This window comes from Leucoraja erinacea, chromosome 13 (assembly GCF_028641065.1).
Source record: "Leucoraja erinacea ecotype New England chromosome 13, Leri_hhj_1, whole genome shotgun sequence".
Lineage (NCBI taxonomy): Eukaryota > Metazoa > Chordata > Chondrichthyes > Rajiformes > Rajidae > Leucoraja > Leucoraja erinaceus.
The window spans coordinates 24,775,966-24,790,011 of NC_073389.1; the positions used below are offsets into that span (position 1 = coordinate 24,775,966).

The window sequence follows — 14,046 nt, forward strand, 5'->3', positions numbered from 1 at the left end:
GGACTGACTCTGGACTCTGGTCCTGACCACGGGGGGAAATGGAGGAGGACTGGCCAAATTTTGTGCCTTCTACCACAGTGATGAATGCTGTGGTGGATGTTTGTGTTAAATTTTTATTGTTTACTAGAACAAGTGGTGGCCAAAATTTTGTTTATCCCCCACACCCGTGGCATTGTAACCAGCCGACTCTCCATTGGACTGAGCCCGTCTGTAAGATTGCACTCCCCTGCCTGCTGCCCAGTGACCACGGGGCAACTTTGTTTCGAAGTGTGTTGGAGGTAGGACTGTTTATTTTTCGAAATACCAAAAACATTTTGTGAAATGAGGAGCAGATACTTCTAAATCCACAAATGTGAGATGAGCGTCTGGATGCTGGCAATGAATGGTGGCCGTACTGCAGGCGGACTGATTTGAGTTTTATATATATAAAGATAGATAGATAGATAGATAGATAGATTGTGTGTGTGTTCTTTCTCATTGTACCGCTGCTGACAAATTCATTTCACTTGCACTTTATGTGCAATGTGACGAATAAAACCGTATTGTATTGTATTGTAAACCTAATTTTCTTAAATTTTCAGTTCATGCAAGTAAAACATGAAATCAATTAGGAATATATGTATTAATGGCTTAATGTTAAGGCTCTTTGGTGATGTGCTTCTCTTCTGTTAGCTGATTGGCGGAAAACATATTCTCTCTCAACTTTTATAAATTGTTAATAGTAGAGCAGAGAATATTAATCTCAGTGAATGTAAAACAAACTGCTGGCAGAACTCCTGAGTAACCAGCTGAGTTACTCCAGAATTTTGTGTCTACCTGCTGGAACAACTCAGTGGGCCAGGTGGCATCTGTGGAGGGAAATTGACAGAATAGGCTTCAAGCTGAATAAGAGTTCTGCCCCAACATGTTGTCTGCCTATTTCCCTCCACAGAGAAGTACAGAGTACTACATTTGCATATCTGTTGTGCTGATGCAAATAAGAATTTTGTTGTTCCATTTTGGGATTTATGACAATAAAACACTCTGGACTCTTGATGCTTCCTGACCCGCTGAGGTCCTCCAGCATTTTACTCAAGACTCCTGCATCTGCAGTCTCTTGTGTCCCCATTAATACTTTTGTAAACAAGGTAGAAAGAATGTAAACTTTGAAAATATTCTCTGACTCAATCTGTTTATTATATTGTAAATATCATTATAATGACGTGAGTACAATATACACAGCAAGCTTTCTAAGTAACAGATTCACGTTCAAACATTCATTTGTTTTTAATATTTCAATGGTTATAATCTTGTCCCCCAAAAGTATTAAGATCAAAAGTGAATCTTCATTTGCATTTTGTTATATTAGATTTGCTATCAATGCAAAATGTACTGTTCTTGAAAAGGCAGGGAAACCATTGAAATATTAAAAACAAATGAACGCTTGAATGTGAGCACACCATCTCAGGTTCAAATTAAAATTTGTTTGGTAATTAGTAAGGAAGAAAGAAAATATTTGCATTTCATGACCTTATGATGCACCAAATGTACTTCAAAATGAAGAGTAGTTACTATTTTAATGCGTAAAAAGAATTAAGGTTCCACAAACAGCCAAGGGAGAAAACATGATTGATTTTGGTTGAAGAATGACTGCTATTCAGTATTTAACAGTAATCTACATTATCTCCTCTACATTATTCTGAGAGGCCACTCTGAAATAAAATGTTAATTGCTTCTCGATATTTAAACAATTGATTAAATGCTGAAGAGTGATTAAGTATAGTTCTGATGATACTTTTATTTCTTCTTCTGCATTGAAACATGGATTTAAATGGTCTTTAGTCAAGTTGGAGCTCGTGATAACAGGATGAGAATATCACCATTGAGTGAAAGATAAATTCAGATTTATTGAATTGTAGATGGATGTTCCAATTAATTGGTGTTGGGCAGTACAGAGTGTCAATCTTTTTTTATCGTAGCCTTTCTGCTTGTACATAATACTTGTGGGGGGGGCAAGATCATAATGGTCTTGAGAAATTGGAATTATAAAATTTTAAAAATGTATTGATATGATTTTTGTGTTGTGCAGGCAGGTAAACATGAAGCAATTGTGAAAAATGTGCATGATCTACTTGCAAAATTGGCATGGGATTTTTCTCCGGAACAGCTTGATCATCTTTTTGATTGCTTTAAGGTAGAAATCTTTTAATCGTTAAATTAATTCATAGCTCAATTAAAATACTTATTTATTTACTTTGCAACATTTTAAATTGAAGGCAAGTTGGACAAATGCAAGTAAAAAGCAGCGTGAAAAGCTTCTAGAATTGATCCGTCGTCTAGCTGAGGATGACAAAGATGGTGTAATGGCACATAAGGTGTTAAATCTGCTGTGGAATTTAGCACATAGTGATGATGTACCTGTTGACATAATGGACCAGGCTTTAAGCGCACACATCAAAATCCTGGATTACAGTTGTTCTCAGGTAAGGGAAAGAAGAAATGTTTTAACTTTTTTGTTTCGTGTTCTAGATTTTAACTGAGATGTGAGCAAGAATTTGCTTAACCTTTCCTTTTGAAAGGTATCTTGTTATCAAGGCTTGTTATTTGCTAACTTGTGACAAAAGTCAACAAACTTTAACTGGGAAGCCCTTATATATTGCCCTGCTGCTTACATGTCAGCTGAGTACTGTAATACTGGCTATCTAATATTCCTTGGCTGAATTGGTGTTGTACCTTGACTTTGACAAGCCACAATTACAGAAGATTTGTTTGACTGTTTAATGAATATCACCCTATCCTAAGAATGAGAAAATTATTATACCAATGTGCAAGTTATTAGATTTTATCGATAGTTGAAGATAATTTTCTCTGGAGTCTTTGGCTGAGCATTGAAAAAATAATGCATGTATTGAAGGAGTATATGCAATATTAGATTTTTTTTTAATTTATTTTTTAAAAGCTTCAAATACATCTTTTGCTAACACAAAAATAGGTTAATCTAACTTCTCTTCTGAAGTTAGCAGTGCCCTCCATAATGTTTGGGACAGACCCATCATTTATTTATTTGCCTCTGTACTCCACAATTTGAGATATGTAATAGAACAAATCACATGTGGTTATAGTGCACATTGTCAGATTTTAATGAAGGGTATTTTTATACATTTTGGTTTCACCATGTAGAAATTACAGCAGTGTTTACACATTGTCCCCCATTACAGGGCATCATAATGTTTGCGACACAGCAAAGTCATGTAAATAAAAGTAGTCATGTTTAATATTTTGTTGCATATCCTTTGCATGCAATGACTGCTTGAAGTCTGCGATTCATGGACATCACCAGTTGCTGGGTGTCTTCTCTGGTGATGCTGTGCCAGGCCTGTATTGCAGACATCTTTAGCGTATGCTTATTTTGGGGGCTAGTCCCTTTCAGTTTTCTCTTCAGCTTATAAAAGGCATGCTCAATTGGGTTCAGATCGGGTGATTGACTTGGCCACTCTAGAATTGACCATTTTTTAGCTTTGAAAAGCTCCTTTGTTGTTTTAGCAGTATGCTTGTGATCATTGTCTTGCTGTAGAATGAACACCCGGCCAATGAGTTTTGAGGCATTTGTTTGAACTTGAGCAGATAGGATGTGTCTATACACTTCAGAATTCATTATGCAACTACCATCAGCAGTTATATCATCAATGAAGATAAGTGAGCCAGTACCTTCAGCAGCCATACATGTATAGGCGATAACACCCATACCACCATGTTTCACAGATGAGGTGGTATGCTTTGGATCTTGGGCAGTTCCTTCTCTCCTCCATACTTTGCTCTTGCCATCACACTGATATAAGTTAATCTTCGTCTCATCTGTCCACAAGACCTTTTTCCAGAACTGTGGTTGCTCTTTTAAGTACTTCTTGGCAAACTGTAACCTGGCCATCCTATATTTGTGGCTAACCAGTGGTTTGCAGTATTTCTGTTCAAAAGGTCTTCTGCGGACAAGAGTCATTGACAAATCCACACCTGACTCCTGAAGAATGTTTCTGATCTATCGGACAGGTGTTTAGGGATTTTTCTTTATTATAGAGAGAATTCTTCTGTCATCAGCTGTGGAGGTCTTCCTTGGCCTGCCAGTCCCTTTGCGATTAGTAAGCTTACCAGTGCTCTTATTCTTCTGAATGATGTTCCAAATAGTTGATTTTGGCAAACCTGATGTTTAGCTAATGCCTCTTAACAGTTTTCTCAGTTTCTTGTTTCTCAGTCTCATAATGGCTTCTTTGACTTTCATTGACACAACTGGTCCTCATGTTGATAAACAGCAATAAAAGTTTCCAAAGGTGATGGGAAGACTGGAGGAAAGACTAGGTGCTGAGAGCTCTGTTATACCCGCATTAAGGAGGCAATTAAACACACCTGAGCAAATATAAACGCCTGTGAAGACATGTGTCCCAAACATTATGGTGCCTTGAAATGGGAGGACTATGTATAAACACAGCTGTAATTTCTATATAGCTAAACCAAAATGTATAAAAATACCCTTTAATAAAATCTGACAATGTGCACTTTAACCACATGTGATTTTTTTTCTATTACAAATCTCAAATTATGGAGTACAGAGGCAAATAAATAAATGATGGGTCTTTGTCTCAAACATTATGGAGGGCACTGTAAGTATTCCACTTTATTTTCCCTTATAGCCTCTTCCTGTTGTATTTTTGAATGGATTCATACCAAAGTAACCCCTGTGAATGGAAAAACTCAGTTTTAACTATCATGATTAAATATCCGTGACCATAAATTACATTTAAAAACTAGCTAGGCAAAGTGATTAAAGCATACTTTACTGCTCATTGTTGATGTCATTAAAGTGACCCGTCTGGGTTTAATTTGTTTTCAGCAAAAAAATTCAAAGTTGCAGCAAACTGAGCTATAGATATACTTCTCCTTCCATTCGTCTAACCTTTACATTTGTTTTAAGATTGACATACAGTCACTTGCCAGTTCACTATTGATGCTTTGTGACTTGTAGCTGTTCCCCATCTCTTACATGCAGTTTTAGTTTCAAACTAAAACGTGCTGTAAGAAAACTGAGTCAGTAAGAAAGTTTTATTTTTTTTTAGTTTTAGAAATACTGTGCGGAAATAGGCCCTTCGGCTCACCGAGTCCGCACCAACTAGTGATTCCTCGCACATTAATACTATCCTACACAAACTAGGGACAATTTACACCTATGTCAAGCCAATTAACCTACCAACCTGTACGTCTTTGGAGTGTGCGAGGATACAGAAGATCTTGGCGAAAACATAGGCAGGTCACGGGGAGAACGTACAAACTCCATACAGACAGCACCCGTAGTCGGGATCGAACCCGGGTCTCTGGCGCTGTAAGACAGCAACTCCACCACTGCACACTGCCGTGCCATAAAGCATATGTATCTTTGTGGGGATTTGTCATTATCAATGTTTATTGGTGGAAGTTTGTTAAACTTTCTGCAATCTTTTTAGAACTAATGTAAGCTGTTATTTAAATAGGATCGGGATACTCAAAAGATTCAGTGGATAGATCGTTTTGTGGAGGAACTCCGTACAAATGACAAATGGGTCATTCCTGCTTTGAAACAAATTAGGGAAATCTGTAGTTTATTTGGCGAAGCACCACAAAATTTAAGGTAAGAATAAAGACTGGTCACAATTTGTCATGCGGAATGCTGAAGGAGCCCGCTCTTCCAGAACTATTGATATTTTGCATCTAACATCGGGTTAAATTTTTTGAATGTCCTTTTATTACGTTCATTGTCACAAGCTAGATTATTTCAATTAAAAACATTTTAAATATTTATTTTTATGGTGTTTAATTAAGATTGTGATAGTTTACATCTTTAGACATGTCTTTAGACATGAGACACTAAAGCTCTTTTTAGTTAGTTTCTCTTCATATGTGGCAGCTATCTGCAGATTTAAAATGCATTGTAAAGAATTAATCTACCTGTTTAGATTTAAAAGGCAAGATGGTAAATCTCATAAGATGTAGTTAATAAATAAAATGTTTTACGTGTTAAAGTAGACAAATTTTGGAAATATAAATTTTGATTTTAATAGTCGAGTTGCAGACTCATGTGCATTAGGACAATTTTTCTGTTCAATAGATAAGCATGCTATAACTAAACAATTCCAAAGCACAGGCTGGTGCACAGCTTTCTATTCAGTTCACTATCAACCACAACATTCCCACACTGTGTTTGTCTGCTTGCTATGATGTTTGCCAAGAAAGGGCAGTGCAAACCTGTACTCATTTTCAGATATCAGAATAGGAATTCTGCCCACAGCATAAATTACATGGCAGAAATTGGCTCTCAGAAAAATGTTTTAATTAATTTTATATGTGTTTTTAATTTTTGAATTTGTAACATTTTAAATTTTAACTAGACCAAGTGGGACCCGTTGGGCCCTGTCCGCCAACGTGCGGGGGGGGGGGGGGGGGGTATGCAGCGTCACACGGGAGGGCATTGGTGCTCACCCCAGAGACAGGCGCCCCCCGGAGCCAATCACGCCGATCGCCCGTTCCCCCAATGTAACCCGTTCTCTCAACGCATCCTGTTTCCATCACTCGCCCATTCCCCCAACGCAACCCGTTTCCACCACTCACTCACTGTGCAGATCATTTTAAACTTTTAAAAAAATGCAATTGCATTAAGATTTAATGTGATGTAGGGGAGGGGAGGGGGGAGAGAGGAGAGGGGGGGGGGGGGGGAGAGGAGAGGGGGGGGAGGGAGAGAGAAAGAGGGGAAGGGAGGGATAGGGGATGGATAGAGGAGAGGAGAGAGGAGAGAGAGAGAGAGAGTCCCTTTTTAATTCAACCCAAACAACCATTTGCAGGCTGTGCTTTTTTACTTCAAACTAACTATATTTTCATTTTCAAACCAAATTAAGGGTACTCACAGTGCTGTAGACATTTGTTCAGTGTCATTCAGAGCTCAGAGTGACAGAGACTAATTGACAGAGCTCCAGCTTGCAGAGACTAATTGAGGCACACCACTTCCTGGTTTTATAGTCCCTTCCCCTGCCTCCAGCGGGGGCAGCAGAGAGAATGGGGAATTTAGTAAAAACATTAATATCTCTGTCATATTTCATCGATGGGGAATATCCTCGGCACACATACGGCGGAGAGGGGCTCTGAGCGAGGTGGCCAAAAATGACGGCCGTAGGTGGCGGCATTCTCTCGGAAATCGCAGCACAGATCGCCGAAACCGGTCAAGAACAGAGTTTTAGTAATATAGATATATACTAGATCAACTGGGACCCGTTGGGTCCCTGTCACACAGGAGGCCTGGTCCCCCAACGCAACCTGTTTCCCCAATGCAATATTCCACCACTAACCCGAAGCCCCCACGGGAGGCGTGGTCCCCCAACTCAACCCGTTCCCCAACATAAGATTCCACCACTCCCCCAGCACTGGACCTAAATAAAACAATCCAATTGGACTTCCCCTGCCTGCCGCAGCACTTCCAAATGCAATACCAGTTCATCATCCCCCTTCCTGTTGAAGCACTTGCTGCCAGGAGCTGGAGTAAGTGTTGTATGATGGCAACATTGTTGCAAATGTTGGGTTGAGGACTGTGATGGTGGAAGCACAGAGTGTTCCTGTATTGCAATTTGGAATCAAAGTTTGTTGGAAGCTGGCAGGAAGGATTTTGACAGTAAAAATCTTGTTTAAGTTGGGGGTTTATTTTTACTTTAAATATCAATAACTTGTGAAATATAACATCAAATCTGAAGGAAACTTATTAGATCGACGACGGGGAAAAAGCTGTAAGAACCTGCATAAATATTAGCACTATCGAGTACCGTTTTGGCGAAAAGACAATCTTCTTCTTGCATATGGCGTGCACAGCCTAAAGTTGTAAGACAACTTGTTCTGTTTGATCTTCCGTTTGGAAAATACAGGCAACATGGTCCAGGAGCAGACAATGAGGAAGACATGTCCCTTATTTAGTATCCTGTGTGTTTTTATTTCCCAAATATTACTTTCTTCATAAAATTTGCAATTATATAAGTATAAGTTGTATAACTTCATTTGTATTACAAGAACAGACCATCAGTTATCCTTTACTCCAGGTCACGCTGTTAAAGTGGATTTTGCACAGGTTGCAGCCCCTCTTTGTACAACGTTCCCCAGAGACATTTGAACATAAAACAGTATAGCACATGAACAGGCCCTTCAGCCCACAATGTCAGTGCCAAACATGATGGCAGGTTAAACTAATCCCTTATGAGGTGACTGCACTGTGCTTCAGCATATAGTCCTGGACCATAGTCTGTATCAATCTGCAGCATTCAATTGTGAATACCTGGTTGCGTTAGCATCTTGGTGCCACCTCGAACAAGCAAATCAAAATTACTTACAGTATTGTTATGAGGTCCAATTTTCAGCCAACAATTTTCCAAGCCCATTGTTCTGCTGCAGCTCTCATCAGTGACGTTCTAAATTTGGCCACACAAGGTTTGATTTCCTTTATCTGGGCTATTTTGGGATAATTTTTTGCATACTTCTTGGGATGTTTTGTCATTGACTTCAAGGTTTAATTCCAGAGACACCATCTGATTCAAAAGATGCAGTTGGTGTAATAATGTTAACACCAGCGCCAGTTCTCGTGTTTCTTGAGTTTATCAGTCTGTGCATTTAGCCCCAAAGAGATAAGAGTATCTAATGTAGGCTAGAACTTCTATGCAGTATGAAAGAATGCTATCTTTCAGGAAGGGTTCTATGCCAAACCTGTTGTCTTGTGAGATCCTTCGTATCCATGCAACTTCATTGCTTAAAAGCAAGTAGTTCTCCAGGCAACCTAACAATAATTATCCTTTAACGCCTAAAGCAGATGATCTGATCATTTACTTCAGTGCTATTTGTGGGAGCATTTTATGGACGAACTTGTTGCTGTATTTTCTACACACAAAGATTATTACAACTTTATTAACATGTCTATTATCAACGTCATTGGCTTCTATTACTCGCTCCTAATTGAACAGGGTCTGATGAACCTCCTTGAACAGCTGTTTTTGTGAAGTTGAGTTAGATGGAGATTTTCAACATTTAGCCCCAACGTTGATGAAGGGATGGTGTTTATACTTATCAGAGTAAATCAAAGCTGCAGCTTCTGATGTTGTGTGATTGCGACTCTTCTAGAGATAAACTGCAGGGAGTTGCCATCAGTTTTTGAAATGGTAAGCGCTATAACTATGGGAGGTGGGTGGGAGGGGAATGTGTGATGGTGAATGGGATGATAGTCAAGTGTATTATTTTGATCCAAGATATGTTTTTGGAACTAAGCTCATCCAGATGAGTGTGTTTTATTACACTCCTTACTTGTGCTTTGTAGTTGGTAGGGAATAGGAATCAGATTTGCGCTCTGCAAGTTGTTAAATTTATGAAAGGTTCTTGGTGCTGCACTATTTTTTGGCCAGTCCAATTGTTTATGGTTAATGGTAACCAAGACCTCCCCCTTGTCCTGTCTGGGATGTTGCGAGTGGGGCCCATGATAATGCCATTGAATGTCAAGGATATTTGGATAGACTCTCTCCCGAAGGTTGTCATTGTCTTTCATTTCTCCACAGATGTTGTCTGGTCCACTGAGTTCCTCCAGGAATTCAATTTTTGTTACAATATAAGAGGCTGGTCATTTAAAACTGAGGTGCATAGAAATTGCTTTACTTAGGGTATTGAATCTTTGGAGAAAAATTGTGTGTGCTACTTGTTGAAACCTGACCACATCCAACTAGTCTATTTTTGCATTTGTTCTTAACTCTACCATCCTGAACAAACCTATTCACGCAGCGCATGATGATGCAGCTCCAGCGTTTTGATTTCCATATTGTTTACAAAAAGGGCAAAGATATGCTCATGGCCGACACTCTCTCTCTCTCGAGCGCCACGGGTGTCCTGCGAACAACATCCCTTTGAGTGCGACGGGCTTGCTGTACTTAAAGTCGACTTTGTTCCTACGGAACGACTGCTTCGCCTGGCGGAACACACAGCAGCTGATAGAATGCTACAGCTGATAGAACGCTACAGCTGCTCTCCTCCATTATCAAGAGTGTTTGGCCTGCAAAACAATCCAACACTCCACTGGATACACAGCCATTCTTCTTAGTTTGCGATTAACTAGTGTTACAAGACGGGATCATTGTCAAGGGTCACAAAGTTGTGATTTCCTCATCCCTGCATGATGAATACTGCAAAGAAGTCCACAGCGGCCACCCTGGTACTGAGGCTACGCTTACCCGTGCCCAAAGCATGTTTTACTGGCCAGGAATGACCTAATGCATACGTGAAAAAACGGCATCCTGTCCCATTTGCAACAGTCTGGCACCCCACCAACAGAAACCGCCTCTCCTGCAACAACCCGCTGCAGAGCTACCTTGCTCATCCGTCGCTGCGGATATTTTTGAATGGCATGGTAAACACTACCTAGTTCTGGTCGATTCCTATTCCAATTGGTTTGAACTTGATCTGCTGCCTACCATTACGTCTGAGATGGTTATACAAAAGCTTCAGAGAAACTTATCTGTACATGGCGTACCAGTTCGACTGCAAACTGACAACGGGAGACAGTTCATCAGCCAGGCATTTAAAAACTTTGCCAGAATTTGGAACTCTCAGCATGTAACCAGCAGCCCCGAATACCCTCAATCCAACCGCCTCGCTGAGCGAGCCGTCAGGAGCGCAAAACAGTTAATGGAATGTTCGCATCTTGCCAATTCCGATGTCTACCTGGATCTGTTAAACCTGAGAAACATTTCCAGGGATGGTGTTCTAGGCTCTCCCGCCCAGCGGCTGATGTCTCGCACGACACGGCCCCAGTTCCCCGTCGCCCAGTAACAGCTGAAGCCGCAGGTGCTCAAACCAGCTGCGGTCCAGAAGCGCATCCAGGAGAAACATGGTGTCCAGAAGCGCTCCTATGACAGGTGGAGCAAACCACTCAAACCGTTACTGCAAGGTCAAGTGGTTCGCTTGCAGACTGCAGTTGGACATACCCGACTGGGTTTTGTTGAGGGGCCAGCAAAGGAACCTCGTTCCTACCTTGTCAACGTCGATGGTGTCCTGTACCGGCGCAGCCGTCAACATCTACGGCCCGTGAACGAACCATGACCATCTCTTTCCGGTCATTTCGCACCGCCGTTGGTTTTCCAGGCGCCTGCTGCTGTTGTCTGTCCCAGACCCCCTGACCCCCGCATGTTTTCCCCGCATCGTTCGGTTCCCTCATCCCCTAGGCCTCTAGTCATTCCCAGTGCCCCAAGTCCTGCACGCTTGCCCCGTTGTTTCTCTCCAGGCTCCCCGGCTGCGTTTTCCTTCTTGGGTTCTCCACCACCCAGCCTTACTAACCTTTCTGGAACGGAGGGGGAAGGGTTTGTCCGTACGCGTTCGGGGAGGGTTAGCAGACCTCCTAACAGGTACTGCGAGTATATTAACCTCATATGTTTTAACAACTAGTGAATAACTTTTCTTTCTCTACGGGAAAGGATATAGATTGGTTATTGCATGTGAACCAATCAGAGTAATGCATTAACATTAACTCCACCTTACGGTACACTTTATATTAACACTCACTTCCCATGTTACGTAGTTGCACTGGTGGTAGAGATGAATTAACAACGTTATGTACAGCACCACCATGATTGATGATTAAAACTGACTTTGAACACCAAACTGTGTCTATACAGTTCTTTATATGTTTACATGTTCTTAACATGTTTACAATTTATATCAGAAAAACTATCTGCCACCATTGGCCAATGCCTTGACCTTCTTGTCAAAGCACTGGCTCAATTTGCAGACTTGGCACACTTAACACACCATCTCTCTGTTGCCAAGGTTATTTATACAGGCCACCCTTGCATTCCGGAGTGGGTGCTTACATTCCTAGAAAACAGTTGGTATCGTGATTTTTCCATTAAGTTGTGTCGCCTTTATAAGAGTCAAGGAATGAGTTAATGAAAATATTTATTTTTACATTATTTCCATGAGGGCAAATTTTATTCCTTCTCTTGGATTTTTGAGTCACAATTTGTGAATTCTGTGAGAGTGAATTTCTAAACGCAAGTCGTCTTTGTATGTTTATTCGAAGTGACTTTAATGTCCAATGATGTTGATTAACACGTATGTTTTCTTTGTAGTCAGACCCAAAGGAGTCCTCATGTGTTCTATCGGCATGATTTGATTAACCAGCTTCAACACAATCATTCGTTGGTTACCTTGGTAGCTGAAAACCTATCTGCATATATGGAGAACATACGGCAGTTTCATAAAGGTAAAGAAAATAATGTTGTGGAAATAAAATGTTAAATATTGTACCTTGGTTTTAGATTTTTCACTGTATCTCGGCACACGTGACAATGATCAACCAATATCAATATCACTGGGTTAAATCTAATTTGTGAAGAACTGGATTCCCATATCAAAGATTGAATTCTGCAATTGAGTGTTAATTTGGGTAAAATTTGTGATCGTTTCAAAAAAGACAAATAGAAAAATAAAATACAGAATTCCGCTTTCATAAAATAAGAACACGAGTAAACAGATTATTTTTCATCAAACCAGAGATTGCTAAGTTTGAGCTCCAGGAATCTGCTACATTGCAACCTGAACTGCAAGTACATTGGTGGAAGCAAGTGGTCAAGAAACTGAACAAAGAATGCTGAGAAGAACTGAACAATATTGTTCACTTTCGATTTTAAATTATCTTTTTTATTTGTAGTGTTTCAAGTACAATCTTTAAATATAATAGCAAGAAACTGCAGGTGCTGGTTTACCAAAGAAAGACACAAAATTCTGGAGTAACTGCAGTCGAGACCCCAAATTTTACCTGTCCAGACATGCTGCCTGACCCGCTGAGTTAGTCCAGCATTTTGTCTTTCTTGAGGTCAAATATAATGTTGGGCATACAAGATGAGATATGAATGAAGAAACGTAACTGTGTGTAGAAAAGAACTGCAGATGCTGGTTTAAATCAAAGGTAAACACAAAATGCTGGAGTAACAGCAGGACCGGCAGCATCTCTGGAGAGAAGAAATGCGTGACATTTCGGGTCGAGACCCTTAGACTAGAGTCTGAAGAAGAGTCTCGACCCGAAACATCACGCATTCCTTCTCTCCAGAGATGCTGCCGGTCCTGCTGAGTTACTCCAGTGTTTTGTGTCTACCCAAGAAACCTAACTGGTTTGCACTCAAAGTTGCTGGATTTTCATTTAGGAATTGCAGAATATCTGGCTTCCCAGAGTACCATGCTCAAAATAATTCTCAATTCAACAGTAAATCACCCTCCTTCCTGATGACCATCTAAACCATCTATTTAGTCAACTTTCGTGAGTAGTTATGCTATTGGCATGTCATGAGACGGTATTATTGGACAATTTGAGGTGGCAAGTGAATAGATGTGACAAGTAGAACGATGCACAAAGTGACTAGTGTGATGGGGTAAGTATTGTAAAGTCATTCAGCATGGAAACAAAGTCCACATCGATTACTAAGCCCCCCATTTTCACAAATCCAATTTTATTCGCCCTGCTTTCCTAACAACTCGTCTCAAATTCAAACACTGACCTACACTTTACGAGTACTTTAGTGGCTAATTTGCCCAACTACACAATTTGGGGACGTAGCAGAAAAATGGAGCAAATAGAGGAAACCTACATAAGTAGAATGTGAAAACTTCAATACCAGAGGTCAAGATTTCCTTATCCATGTTTGACAGTCCATGAATCTTGTTCTTTGAGTCAGTATTGTGGACTGTCAGGGTTTTCCTTCCTCAGGGTGTGGATAATGTGTGGCCTCCAGAGGGTCTGTGTCACCTATGTGACAGAATGCATTCCAGCAACTGTGATGAGTATATGTGGTATGTGTTTTGTGTTATGCAAATTGAAATCTTTCTATTCCTCCAGAACTAGGGGTCACAATTTAAGGATAAGAGGGAAGTATTTTAGGACCGAGATGAGAAAATAATTTCTTACACAGAATGGTGAATCACTGGAATTCTCTGCCACAGAAGGTAGTTGAGGCCAGTTCATTGGCTATATTTAAGAGGGAG

General features: G+C 40.4%; 1 protein-coding gene across 6 annotated transcripts in view; it reads left to right on the forward strand.

The window, feature by feature from the left end:
- Window positions 1–14,046, forward strand: part of usp9 (ubiquitin specific peptidase 9) — a 219,781-nt gene that overhangs the window by 103,020 nt on the left and 102,715 nt on the right. For all 6 annotated transcript variants that reach the window (XM_055644623.1, XM_055644625.1, XM_055644622.1 and 3 more), the window contains 4 exons: window positions 2,069–2,173; window positions 2,256–2,462; window positions 5,499–5,635; window positions 12,138–12,271. In XM_055644623.1, the coding sequence (XP_055500598.1) occupies window positions 2,069–2,173; window positions 2,256–2,462; window positions 5,499–5,635; window positions 12,138–12,271 (583 nt within the window). The remainder of the gene's footprint in view (window positions 1–2,068; window positions 2,174–2,255; window positions 2,463–5,498; window positions 5,636–12,137; window positions 12,272–14,046) is intronic.